Below are 13,039 nucleotides of genomic sequence, written 5' to 3'. Positions count from 1 at the left end.
TCAGCTTCCGGTCTGTCACAGGCTTCCTATTATCTCATAGGCATTTTGTCCTGTGAAGCCCCAAAGCTCAAATTCAATATATCTTGCAAGTTGCATCCACCTCTGTGACTCATTCCACTATTTAAAATAAATTGAGGGACATTAATGATATTACCGATATGCTATGATCACATAGCAAATGCACCTGGCCAGGTTCGTAGTGGATTCTCATCAGTTATCTTTAAAACATCTACCAATTGTTAGGTTGTGCGCTTCTTGTAGTTAAGTCATGCTCTAGTGCCACTTGAGGATGCAACCATTCTTAATGGTTTCTTACATTCCTGGATGTGCACTGTCATAGGCAAAGATCTGAGACAAATATTTCCCACTGGTGAGCTTATAATTTTTTTTTAGTATTAGTATAAATAACTGTGTTATTGCAAACATAGCACCCCTGAAAATGGTGTAGGAAACAAATGCATTGAAATTGCTTGGCTAAGATTTTTTACCTGTCTGTAAACCAAATGTTTTGACAGCAGGGAAAGGCCAGTTCTATTACTAATCTCACAAGAATTATTGGATGTGTACATTTTTATATATCAGATGTATTTGGCCATGTATAGAGTTCAGTGTACAGTTGTCATCCCCCCCCCCCCCATCTCAAAAAGACCATAATAAAGTTAGAAGACCAGCTTAAGTGACTGAGCAATTCATGTAACTTCTCCATAAGGACAAACTAAGAACTGTGGCAATTCTTTTGTTTAAAAAAAGAAGAGGTGAGGAAAGGAGACACACTCAAAATTCTATTTAAAATTGAAGGTCTTTTTCCATGTTCAGGGTTTAAGCATGCTGGTTTCATCTGATAATGCACAAAGAACAATGACCACAGTAATACTCTTTGTAGTTTTACTTGCTCATTTAAGTGAAACCTGTTCATTTTTGTTCCCATAGTGGTTTTTACATTATATATGTGGGATATTTTTTCCCCCAAGTAAAAAGTTCAGTCAGCTCAGGGACTTAGTTTTTAAATGAAAAAATATTTTTAGTTTCATTAAATGTAAAGAGAAGCTCATCTTGCTATGTGACATTTTATTCCCTTTCTTCATTTAAACTATAGCCTTCTACTCTCAGTGTGCTAAAATTTTCTTTTGTCCATGTCTTTATTCCACCTAAGTATATAAGTGACTGAACACCACAAATATATCCAACACAGACAGTACATTAATAAAAAGTTCCTAGCTGATTCTTTCATTTGGTTTTAATTTGTATGCAAGTGGAAAACTATGCATACATTAACATAAATGCCTAGTGTTTGTTCTTTGGGTGGTGAGAAAGAAGGGAGATGAAAAGGAAGATGACTGATGATTACAGTTTCCAAGTGTTTAGTAATGTGTTTATACGGTGGCTTGCTTTACCAAAAAAAAAAAATCCCACTGCCTTTGCAGATGTGACCTGTGTTCTCTGCTGATCAGCAGCCATAACTTTTGATAGATACATATTAACGGTGTTTTGGAACAAGATTTGATACCTCACTTCACCCATTCAAACATTACATCACTGTCGTGATGCATGTGTGTATTTGGGGCTCATCACAGGTGCAGTAAGATTTGAATGTACATCCCAAATGGGCCAGCTACATCTCTTTGAAGTACTACTGCATGGAATAGGTAATCCTAAAGATTAATAGTACTTAACATGTAAATGCTTAACATGTGATGTTAGCAACCTACATTGGAAACATATTCAAAGTTTACTTCAACTGTGTGGAACTTCAGCCATGTGGAAGTGATTTTTAGCAGCCTGTTACCAAATTGGTATATATAGGGCAGTGGTGGCGAACCTTTGGCACTCCAGATGTTATGGACTGCAATTCCCATCAGCCCCTGCCAGCATGGCCAATTGGCCAGGCTGGCAGGGACTGATGGGAATTGTAGTCCATAACATCTGGAGTGCCAAAGGTTCGCCACCACGGATATAGGTCAATGATATGCAGAGGCGTTCCCCTGCCAAACGTGTATTTTGTTCACTTAAACACTTGGCACCTTATTACCTATGTATATGGAAGTACAGCTTCAGATCAACACTCAGAGAAAGTGGGGGGCGGGGGGATCTTCAACAAAAAGGGTTTTTATTTTACTAACAAGACAATAGAAAAATTCACACATTATTATGGAAATCATTAATGAATGACAACAGGAATACAGTTTGATAGACCAGCAATAACAATACAAAATATTTCCATGGAATGGCTGCATACCTAAGGCCATTTCTGCACGGTCCAAATATCCCGGGTTGAGCAAGAGAAATATCCTGGTTTGGCCAAGAAGTTTTCATGGTTCCCAATCCTAAAGCAGGTTTGTCCCACAATATTTCCCTCCCAATATGATTTGATAGCTCAGAAAATACAGAAATTAATTCTAGAAAGACCATACTTTTTATCTAATAACCTTCTATAACTCTATCATTATTTCTTTATATAATTCATTATTATCTTCAAACAAGAGAGAAAAAATAAATGAAGCAGTTATGTTTAATGATGATAGCAGTAAATTCTCCTACTGATCTATCAAACCGACTAATAGTAAAACAAGAGAGAAGAGCTAACCCTATAAAGTTAAAATTAATATTGTTATCCATCTCCCTCCCCTCCCCCCACCAATCCTTCCACCCCCTCTGTGGACTTCCCCTACAGAATCTCTCACATTGTCTTAATCTACATAATGATACACAAAGCTTTATTAACATGGAAAGAAGATAATAACAAAAAAAGAGCATCTAAAAATACTAATTAAAATATAGAGACCCTGGACACAATTTGGTCTCTGGTTCTCTTCTTTTTATCAATATTCTACTGGTTGTATTTCAGTTTCATTCATTCTAGACAAGTATTGAAACCAGGGTTGCCACTTTTCAGCATAAATATCAGATGGCAGAGATGGTGCGATAGTCTGTCCATGTTTGCATAATAGCCAACTCTGATCTTTTTCCAAAATCCTGCGTTGAATCGCTTCTGTGCGAAGGCCACAGGAGCAAAACCAATTTATTTTTCCCACCCCACCACCTGATTTTCCTTACATCATGCTTACCCTGTTCCAACTCACTCTCGCCAAGCACTGGTCGATAGCTGAGCTGCAGCCAGCCCAGTCCTGCAGCTCCTGGCTCACGTTCCCAACGGCAGCCTGGGAGGGGAGGAGGGGAGAACCACCTGCCTGGCAGGATGCTCTCATTCCTTGACAGCCCCCAATTTATTTATTTATTTATTTATTCGATTTGGTAAACCGCCCTACCCCCAAAGGGCTCAGGGCGGTGCACAACAACAACAATACAATAAAACAAATCGAATAACCCCAGTCAAAATACAAAGCCATAAAACTATAAAACTATAAACTACAGCAGCAGTAATACTTGCAATAAATAATTGAATTAATAATAGAAGACGTCTGGCACCCAACCCCAGTGGTCAAACCCTGGGATGGGAGGGGATTGGCAGATGGTCCAACAGATAGCCAGTGTGCAGGACAGTACGAGGGGCGGACTCAGCGGCCGGCTCCCTCAAAAGACCAGTCAAATGTTATTTGGTATATCCAGGGGGGGAGGGGGGACCCTCCAAGACCAGTCAAATGTTATTTGGTATATCCAGGGGGGGAGGGGGGAGTGTCTCGTGCTGTGGTTTCCTGCCCATCTTTAAATGTAGATGGGACATAGTGCTTTGCCCAGTATTGGTCAAAAGTTTTTACTTTGTATAGCACATCGTGCTTGCCATGTTGCTCTCTGCACCAGCTCCTTTCCAAGGCTAGAGAAAAGGTGTGTGTGTGTGTGTGTGTGTGTGTGTGTCCTGCTTGGTTTTCCTGCGGTTGCTGTGGATCTTTCAATCAGAAGCATTACCTTTGGGAGCGGGGAAGAGCCAATCAGAATGCAGCACACTGGGGATGCTTGAGCATGCTTGCTGTATCTATGTTGTAAAAACAAAAAAAGCCAGGCTCATGCAAAAGAAATTGGAGTATTTCCTCCCGGTCTTAACTCAACTCCTTCACAGAAATGGACACCCATGCAAAGGGAGATACCGGGGGAAAATAGACCCAGATTGTAAGATACTGATTGTAACCCAGTATAACTGTGCCACACGGAAACTGCCTAAGAAAATTAATCTTCAAGAGAAAACAAGACTGACCTGGAGGAAGGGAAAAGATTGTCCACAGTGGCAAAGAAGCAGCGTTGGGAGTTGAAACTGCCCAAGAGAAGGCAAAAGGTTTGGTGCCAGGTCAATGGAGCAGAGGTTCAGAATCCAGGAAGAAGGATGGGGTAACTGGTATTTCCAAAATGGCTACAAGAAGTTAGGGCTGAGCAGCAACACTTTATGCTCTTTGCCAGGAAAATTGGGGGGAAGTGATGTTGTGGCACTGGAACATAAGAACAAAAGCACAATCTTTTTGGGCATGCAACTGTGAGAAAACTTTGCCCCTATAGTAGAAGGGTGTTTCCCTTTTGCATTTAGAATATTAAAAGTCTTTCTGTGTGGAGATCTGGAAGTCAGATATGTTTGCACCTAAGGGCTAAGTGATTGCCATAATTGAAGTAAGGCTGGAATTGGTCATTTAGATAAAAAAAACAATTATTGGGTTGGAAATCTGGGTCATTGGTTGACAAATTCCTTGGGGAAAATAACCAAAGTTGCTCCTTGATTTGCACGGGGCGGTAGAAAAAATGCAGATATTAGTAGGTTGCAGCAAAGTCACTAATGGAGTTTATTCCATATCTCACATTTGTGGGATAAAGGTGTATCATCAAATTGTTCTTCATGTGCTACCTGTGCCATAACACTTTATGCTTTTTAATATCTATGTTTGAATTTTGATAAATGAATTGAGAGAGGCTGTCCCCAAAGATCTCTAGCAAAAGGCAAGCAATTTTTGTTCGCAAATTCATAAATAATACATGGTACTTAAGACTGAAAATATTAAACACATTATAAAACTAAGAAGTTGAAAAACAAAGCCTGGACTTTTTGAATGTATGGCTGTTTTTGCATGCCAAAATTGCCCCGATATAGTCGTGAATTTTGCACAGCCCCCGGCCCTGCAGCGTATTTGTCATGTTTTTGCCCCAACAATGCCCTGCTCCCCAAATTTCCTGAACCGCAAAGATGGAGGTCCTTTTGAAAAGCCCCTTTGTTACGCTGATGGCTTCCGCTGGAGTGCAGAACTTCTCAGCAGCAGAATCGGGCCCACTTTTCCCACCTTGGCACTCTGGCTTGCGCCATCAATCAGCGTCCCCCCCTTTGCCCTCCCCTCGCCAAGCACAAGGAGTTTGCAGGGGTGTGAACGGCCATTCTCTTGCATGCGCAAGAAGTTTAAAGGGGAAAAGCTGAATAATTTGTTGGCAAGCAACTCTCTGTCTCCCTAACTTTGCTTCAAAAGTTTTGTTTTTCTTCTATTGGCAGTTCTCCATGCGAGCAGTTTGTGGGGGGAAGCCGGCTGGCAGTTCTCCTGCACACACAAGCAGTTTGCAGTGAGGGGGGGGCGGTGATTTTCTCACGCGTGCAAGAGAATCACTGGCTTTCCTGCCAGCAAACTCCAGGTTAAAAAAAAAATTAACAAAAAAAATACTGCCATAGAGTGGGGGGAATGGAATGAGATTCAGCCAATCAGAAGGCAGGAAATGGAGTGAGATTCAGCCAATCATAAGGCAGGAAACGGAGCAAGATTTGGTCAATCAGAAAGACAGAAACAGAGGCTGCCCACACATGCGTGGAAGAGATCCCGGAAGAGCTTGTAGTGCTTAAGCTGTGCTTAAGGGAAAGCCCCAGGCTTATGGGGAATCTCTTGGGGTTTCCCGCAGTGTGTCTGGCTGGAGTGAAGAAAGAGCTGGGGAGTTGTGGGGATCTACAAGCAGGTTGAGAAGCCCCACAGCAGATACACCACAGGGAATTTTGAAAGTGCAAAATCAGCATATGTTACACTAAATGTTAGTGCAATCCTAAACAGAGTTGCATCCTTATAAGTCCAGTGATTGAGAAGGGTGTAAATCTGTTTGTAATTGTGTTAATTAACATAGATACATACCAAGCCTGCAGAGAAAAGTGCAAAAGCAGTTCATTTCTTCACAGTTGTAGCTAAGTTTCAAATTTAACATATGTGAGGAATGATGGAAATGTGCAAGAAATTTTGTCAGTGGTTATAGACAATTGGTTGGATTTAAGTTTCAGAGACAAATCACCACTTTCTGACTGTTAGCATTCTAAAATGTTAAAAATGAGATAGCAGTCATTACGATTCTTGGCATGCTTCGTGAATAGTATGGACAACAAAGTACATATTTTCTTCTTTACCTTTTTCAAAACAGGTGCTTTCCCTGAAGCAGCTTTATATGCTCGAAAAGACTTACTTCAAAGACCAACACACATTGCTACCAAAACTTTCCAAGCATTGCGCATATTTGTGAATAATGAACTGCATGAACTCCTTGCAGGATTAAAGGTAGCTGAGAAGTTGCTAAAACCTGGAGGTCGACTTGTAACACTTTCTTTCCATTCGTTAGAGGATCGTATCATCAAGCGATTTCTTTATGGAATAGACATTTCAGAAAAATTTAACCTCAGTGTAAGACAGAAGATAAGGCAAGTGGGAAAGAATTCTTCTGAAGAGGTGAATAATGACTTGGCCACTTACAATGTTAACTCAAGATGGACTGCTATACGAAAGAAAGTCCTTACTCCCCAGGCTAAAGATAATTGTGAAAATCCAAGAGGGCGCTCAGCAAAGCTAAGAGGAGCTATCAAATTGTGAATTTTGATTTTTCTATTTTGCCATGTCTTTATAACATTTACTGTTCAAGATGATAATGACACAGAGATGGTAGAATTTAAAAAAAAACAGTAAAAAAGCTACTCTTATTTTAGTGGTACTTTTTATATCTAATTAAACTGAATGCTAAACACAGAACATCTCATGATAGAATAAACCATTTTAAGAACTTGAGGTTTCAGTTAGATACATCTTGCATCATGGTAAGAAAATATTTAACTGGGCAGACTAAATTATGAGTAAAATTATGGTTATCTCAGCTGTGTACAATTGGTCATCTTTTCACTATATTCACAAATACTTACATAAGTAATGGATAAATCATTGTCCCATACTATATTTTTCAAATTAAATGTATTTGCTTCAACTTTGCTTCAAATTAAATGTATTTGCTTCAACTTAAGATATATGAAGAATAATAATGAAAATGTTTTTCACTTTTTAAAAATCTGCTTTCCCTAGTTTTCATTATATATATCATGAAATAATAAATTGAAGTATCTTGCCTCAAATAATTTTATTTAAAAGAAGGATCATCTAGAAAACAGCAAACTGTGTTAAATATTTTCCTAGAAATATTAAATATTAAGTATACTATTTTTGGATAATGCTGCACATTGAAGCACATTTCCAATTCAGTGTTGAAAAGCAAATTAATGGCTTGAACAATTAAAATGAGGAATAATGGTATACAGTATGTGAGGATAGAGAATGCTATAGATTATTTCAACAAAATTTATTTAGAAGTTATTTTGTATAGTGGTACTGCTGTGCCTATAAGTGATGAGTGGTCTGTTCCAAAACATACCATCAGTTTCTAATTTAATCAGTAGGGTTTCAGTTGCCTATTGTGCTAGATTAATCCACCAAAGAAAAATAGCTCATATTTTAGGAGGGGAGGGGAGGGGGGGAGGGAGGGAGGGAGGGAGGGAGGGAGGGAAGGAAGGAAGGAAGGAAGGAAGGAAGGAAGGAAGGAAGGAAGGAGTCCTTGGTAACCATCATTTGCAGCATATGAGGTGCTGCCTCTCTTCTCAACTTAGAGTGGAAAACTGGGTGACCCCTCAAAGACTCCCTCATATCCCAACTGTTTTCCCAGTCTCTTCATTGGCAGCCCCCATAGTCTCTCCCTTTTCTCTTTCCCACCCATCAGCCATCGTAATCAGCCCCCATCTGTCGTGCCCATGGACTGTTCAATAATGAGACTCTGTATTCAGAGAATTTCTTTATTGTGAAACAGCATCAGGGAAAAGCATTTATACTTCTGTTGCCAGAACTAAAAGTTAAATGCCAAAACACCTTCCATTATACCCCCACACACATCATGCCCCACCACGTCACACAGCACCACCTGTGAACACCAGTTCCCAATGGGGTTTGGACCTCCTCCAGTACCACGGTCCAGAGACCGTGCAGCCTTCAATTAGGTCAAAACAACCCACGCTCTCCAGGGCTGTGGAGGGCAACAGCCTGTGGGTATCTAACGAGCAGATCAGGCTTTGGTTGGGAAAGGAAACTAAAACAGCAGACACGAGGGAGGGAGAAGGGAAAAGGATTCCATGTCCCAGCTGGGAGACATGGCAGGATCAAACCAGAACTGACCTTTCTTCCCACAGCAACCTCTCCCTGGAAAAAGTCTGACCTAGTGGTGTCGTGGCTGCCACCAGACCCAGTGTATTCAGCTTTTCCAGCTTTCTACCTCTGACAACCTTTCCCAGGGAAAAGTCTGGAAAAGCTTTGCAACAACTAGTACCAGGCCACATCGTTGTGAAATGGCTGTTTCCAGTCCAAGCTGTGTGGGTAATGAGTTTCTGATGGTTGCCACTGGATGTCCACAAAAATTCTTTCTCCAACAGGAGGTATGACAGTGTGGGGGGAGTGTTTTCCCAGGAATGTTTTGACCTCCTTCTTCCAAGGTTGGAAGCCTTGGCTATATAGTTTTGGTTGCCTAACAACCCCCAATGGCTGCTGAAAGTTCAGTAGGCTTTCTTTTCTTAAAACTGAAGGTTTTGTTTTATTATTTTGGAGGTTTTAATCCCCTGGTGGCTGTTTTTAGGATCTCAGACTGGTTTTCAAAACTAGTACTTTTGTCAGGTTTGCAGAGAAATCCCCATAGTCCACCCTAGCTCCATTTTGCAGTTCTATTAATCATATCCTCTGTGGTGCAGTTCAAAATTAGATGTATTGATGCACACAGTTTCACAGAAAACAGGAAACAAGTAAGGCTGTTTTTAGATAAAAGGAAGTAAACCTGGAATAGCCCCAAAGATTTACAATGGAAGGGCTAGTTAAGTTAACATTTTGGAAAACATGCCCCATATTCTGTGTAGCAGTGTAAAGTACCTATTTTTCACCATCAGTGTTTATAATGCTTTTACAAAATGCAGGGAGAAAGGTCCCTTCACCTTAAAGCTTACAATGTAAAGTTTGGTAGAAGAGAGAACAAAGAGAGGTGGAGAAGTACAGCTAATGGGAAGAATCCACGTTCTTACCAAATAGCCTGGTGTCAGGATGCTTTAGGGGTGCTGGGGCTGCTTAGCACTTTGGGCTTATGGGGGGATGGGAATGATGATCTGTGTTTCTTGCAGCTGTTACCACCAGGTGCTGGCCAAGGTCAGCTCCAACGGACTTTTGCTCTTATCAAACTGACTGCATATTTCACTCTCTGTCTGTCTGTCTGTCTGTCTGTCTGTCTGTTCACATGGGGGCAGGGTGTCTCCTCACTTCTTATTACTAATGTTTGCAACCGGAAAAGTCCATTCTGGCTTTTCCAAGCTGCTCTCTGGATGTATGAATAAACCTCTGTTCTCTACAAGGTGTTGTTTCTATCACTGGAGATTTTACATTAAACCAGAATTCCCTTTTATTGTGTTGAACTTCATGCTCAAATCTGGTGCTGAAGTTTCACATGTTAGATATTTAGTTGCTACTTCACTCCCGGTGGGGAAGAGATAATGGTGACAAAGGAGACCAGCTGAGCAACTTTGTAAATATTTTTTGGGGGGTGGGGGGTTCTCTTTCTTTTTCCTCTATTCCTTTTATTACTGAGCTTTTTCATGCAACAAACTGGCACAATTGGTTTTCAACAGCAAGGCACTTGCTAACGGAGGTTATCTTTTTTTTTAGGACTTAGTGACTGTTATTTAAACAAACGCAGAACGCAGATGGCTCAAGGTTACACCTAATTCAAACCCCTCATCTTCTGACTTTTTTTTTCTAATTTTGTCCTTAGCTGTTTACTTGCTGCCACTTGCTTATTTTGACTTTATTTATTGCTTTGGGGAAACGGCAAAGAGATAGAAAAGAACACAGCCCACCCCCTGCAAGTAAACAGTCAAAAATTGGAGATTACTTGTCCTGTAGCACTGGTCCTGTAGCCAGCGCTACAGGACCCCAAACAGTCAATTTACAGATACCCACCTCTAATTGTTTTGTTCCTCTAATGCAAGAGAACTTTTCTAACTGTGCCTTCAGTATCTAGTGCTGATGATAATAAAAATATTCCTGCAGAACCTCAACCAACTAGCACTGCTGCACCTTTAAGAACAGAGAACCCTTTCAAACTATGCCATATATCAGAGTCTCTGATTGGAAACAGCTGTGGGAAGACTCAAGAGAGGAGAGAAATTAATCAGGACACCTCAATAATTTGCAGTCTTATTGCCGTGACTGTTGATAATATTTACAACTGTTGATAATATTTACAACGAACTTAATGACACTAATTCCAGACTTGTACTGGGTTCAATCAGGGATTTGCAGGAAAACTCCAATAAGAGATGCATCATGCTAGCAGTTCTGTAACGGGATTAGAATTTCACCCTTTCAGGCTGCTCAGCCAGCAATTTCATCAGAAACTCCCATGCCAAGCTCCCAACAGTTGATATTAGAGTGTAATAAAATCTATTTAATGATTTTTAACTTTCGTGACATCCGTCCTACATGGAATACTATGAGCTTGGTCAAACGCCGTTTGAGTGTATTGCTGAAGAAATGGGCAAACCAGATTGCTTTCATTTCTATAGAATATTTGTCCAGCACAAATCCTGCATGCAATCCTCAGAGACTAATACTTTCTTTTGACTTCCTAGCCATCCCAAAGTGCCTTTTGAGTAGAGCTGAAAGATGGATCCAGAAGGGTGTTCACCCTACCTGTTTTTTGAAAAAGCTGTCAATATCACCATTGTTTGCCATCTGAGGTGCCTATTGTTAAGCACTGAATGTTGAAGGCACTGTTACTGAAATGATGAACACAAGGTTGGGTACATCTGGCAGTTCTGACATTTGGTATGGAGGTGAAATCCTTGAAGATAACCTGAAAACCTCTTTTTTCCCATCTTGCAAGATAGGAACAAAGGCAGATCATTGGAAGATTAAATTTACTCAAGGACACTTTATTGGCTAGCATGGATTTGAATTCCTCACTCCAGGAAGACTCTCCAGGAGGTGACACTAATTCCAAATTCATAATCCCACTATGTGTCAAAGGTTCTACAGACTATCTGTCAGTTTTCTGTTGCATCTCCAAAAAGAACCCAGGCTGACTCTGAAGATGTTCACCAGAATCAAGACCTAATTCTTTTCCCATCTAATCCCTCCAAACCTAACGACAACTACCATACACTATCTATCCATGCATACTGATCTGACCCGTTGAATGATTATGAATTAGACCTACGTTCTGAGAAGGTTCTTAATTCAAACACTGTTAGTACCTCAGTTGGGAAGCCATGGACTCAAGAGCTGGAGGACATTAGAGGCTCAGAGTTAGGTGTGGCAAAAGCAACAAAAGATTTTCAGCCTTTCGAAGATCCTTGCTCTCTTGAACAGCTCTACCTTTTCTCTTTTGCTGTTCCTTATTAATAGAACTACCTTCCCGAACATTATGTAATATGATCTGTCTTATTTCCTTCAAATTCTTTAAAACCCAGGCTTTTCATGAAACTGGCACAATCCACCTGTCACATGGAAAGTTAAGCAGGTGTGACTAGAAGCAAGAAGCAGTTTGACTTTTGGCAGCATGGAAGCCAGCAGAGATGAGTGCAAGCATCAGCTCTGCTGATCCGTGCACCTAGCTCTCCTCTGCCATCTCAGAAACCCAAGTGGTCTTCCAAGGTGGCGGGGCAGCCAGCAGAGTGGAGTACAGGTGTCAGTTCAGCTGATCCCTGCACCCAGCTCTCTTCCACAGGGCAGCCAGCACAGCTGCATGGAGGTGTCATATCAGCAGGTCCCGGCACACAGTCTGTGGCTTGGAATTTTTCAAAAAAGCTGAAAATTTTCAAAGAAGCTGAAAAGCTGGCATGGAGATTCAGCTTTTTATATATTTTTCTGAAAATTTCTGGATTTTTAAAGCCAGTTCCTAAAAATATGATGGGGGAGGACTTGTGCCTAGCCCTAGTAATAACAAAAGACCAAAGAGTAATAGCTGAGGTGGTAGATGGCCAGAATATGAAGCACAGTATAGGAGTATTTTTGCAATGCTATCAAAGGAGAAACGACACCAGCTTGCTACCAAATGAATCTGGGAAGCTAGTGTAAGTGAGAAAAATATACAATAAAGCAAAGCCTGTACAAGATGGATTGTGGCATCAATGGATATATAGAGTATACAAAGAGATGGTAATATGAAAGCATAAATATCAAGCAGTTAAAGATTAGTAGAGATGGGCATTGAAAGATTAGTAGAGATGGATGTTGTCAGTGTATATGTGCTGAGAGCCATGAGATTTTATGTGGTTACACAAGGACATTGTACAGAGAGAACTGAAGAGGGCCAAGGATAGTTTACAACAGAGATGCTGAAAGCAAAGCAACAACACTGAAACATTGAATGAGCAAATAAACATACATCGAACCAATTGAAAGCAAAATCATGGAAGCCTAAGCTATAAGAGACTCAAGCAGGAGAGATCAACTGTATCAAAGGCTGCAGAGAGATCAAGGAGTATAAGGATGAACTTTTGATTTGAGCTAAGGATATTGTGAATGATTTTGGTGAGGGAAGTTTCAGTTTAAAGTATTGTAGGGTTATAGGATATCAAGAGAGAAAAGAAAATTGATCAAGCCACATGTTTTAGGAGAGTTGAGGAAATGAGTAGAAGAGAAACTGAAAGTTGCTGGGGCAGGGGGGGCAGGCTCATGAAATGTTTTTTAAAAAAATCATGAAGCAGTTGAATGCAATAGGGATGGAGCCAGAAGAAAGATGGGTTGGTTGTGGTGGACAAGAGAGAGAGACTAGCAGGGAAGAGCACTGCCAGTAA

General features: G+C 40.6%; 1 protein-coding gene across 1 annotated transcript in view; it reads left to right on the top strand.

The window, feature by feature from the left end:
• Positions 1-7,674, top strand: part of METTL15 (methyltransferase like 15) — a 183,587-nt gene extending 175,913 nt beyond the window's left edge. Inside the window, exon 6 of the mRNA XM_048484586.1 lies at positions 6,240-7,674. Within this exon, the coding sequence (XP_048340543.1) occupies positions 6,240-6,764 (525 nt within the window). The 3' untranslated portion in view covers positions 6,765-7,674. The remainder of the gene's footprint in view (positions 1-6,239) is intronic.
• Positions 7,675-13,039: the final 5,365 nt, after the last annotated feature.

The sequence above is a fragment of the Sphaerodactylus townsendi genome, linkage group LG02 (genome assembly GCF_021028975.2).
Source record: "Sphaerodactylus townsendi isolate TG3544 linkage group LG02, MPM_Stown_v2.3, whole genome shotgun sequence".
Taxonomy (NCBI): Eukaryota; Metazoa; Chordata; class Lepidosauria; order Squamata; family Sphaerodactylidae; genus Sphaerodactylus; species Sphaerodactylus townsendi.
This window is presented reverse-complemented; position numbering and strand designations above follow the sequence as displayed.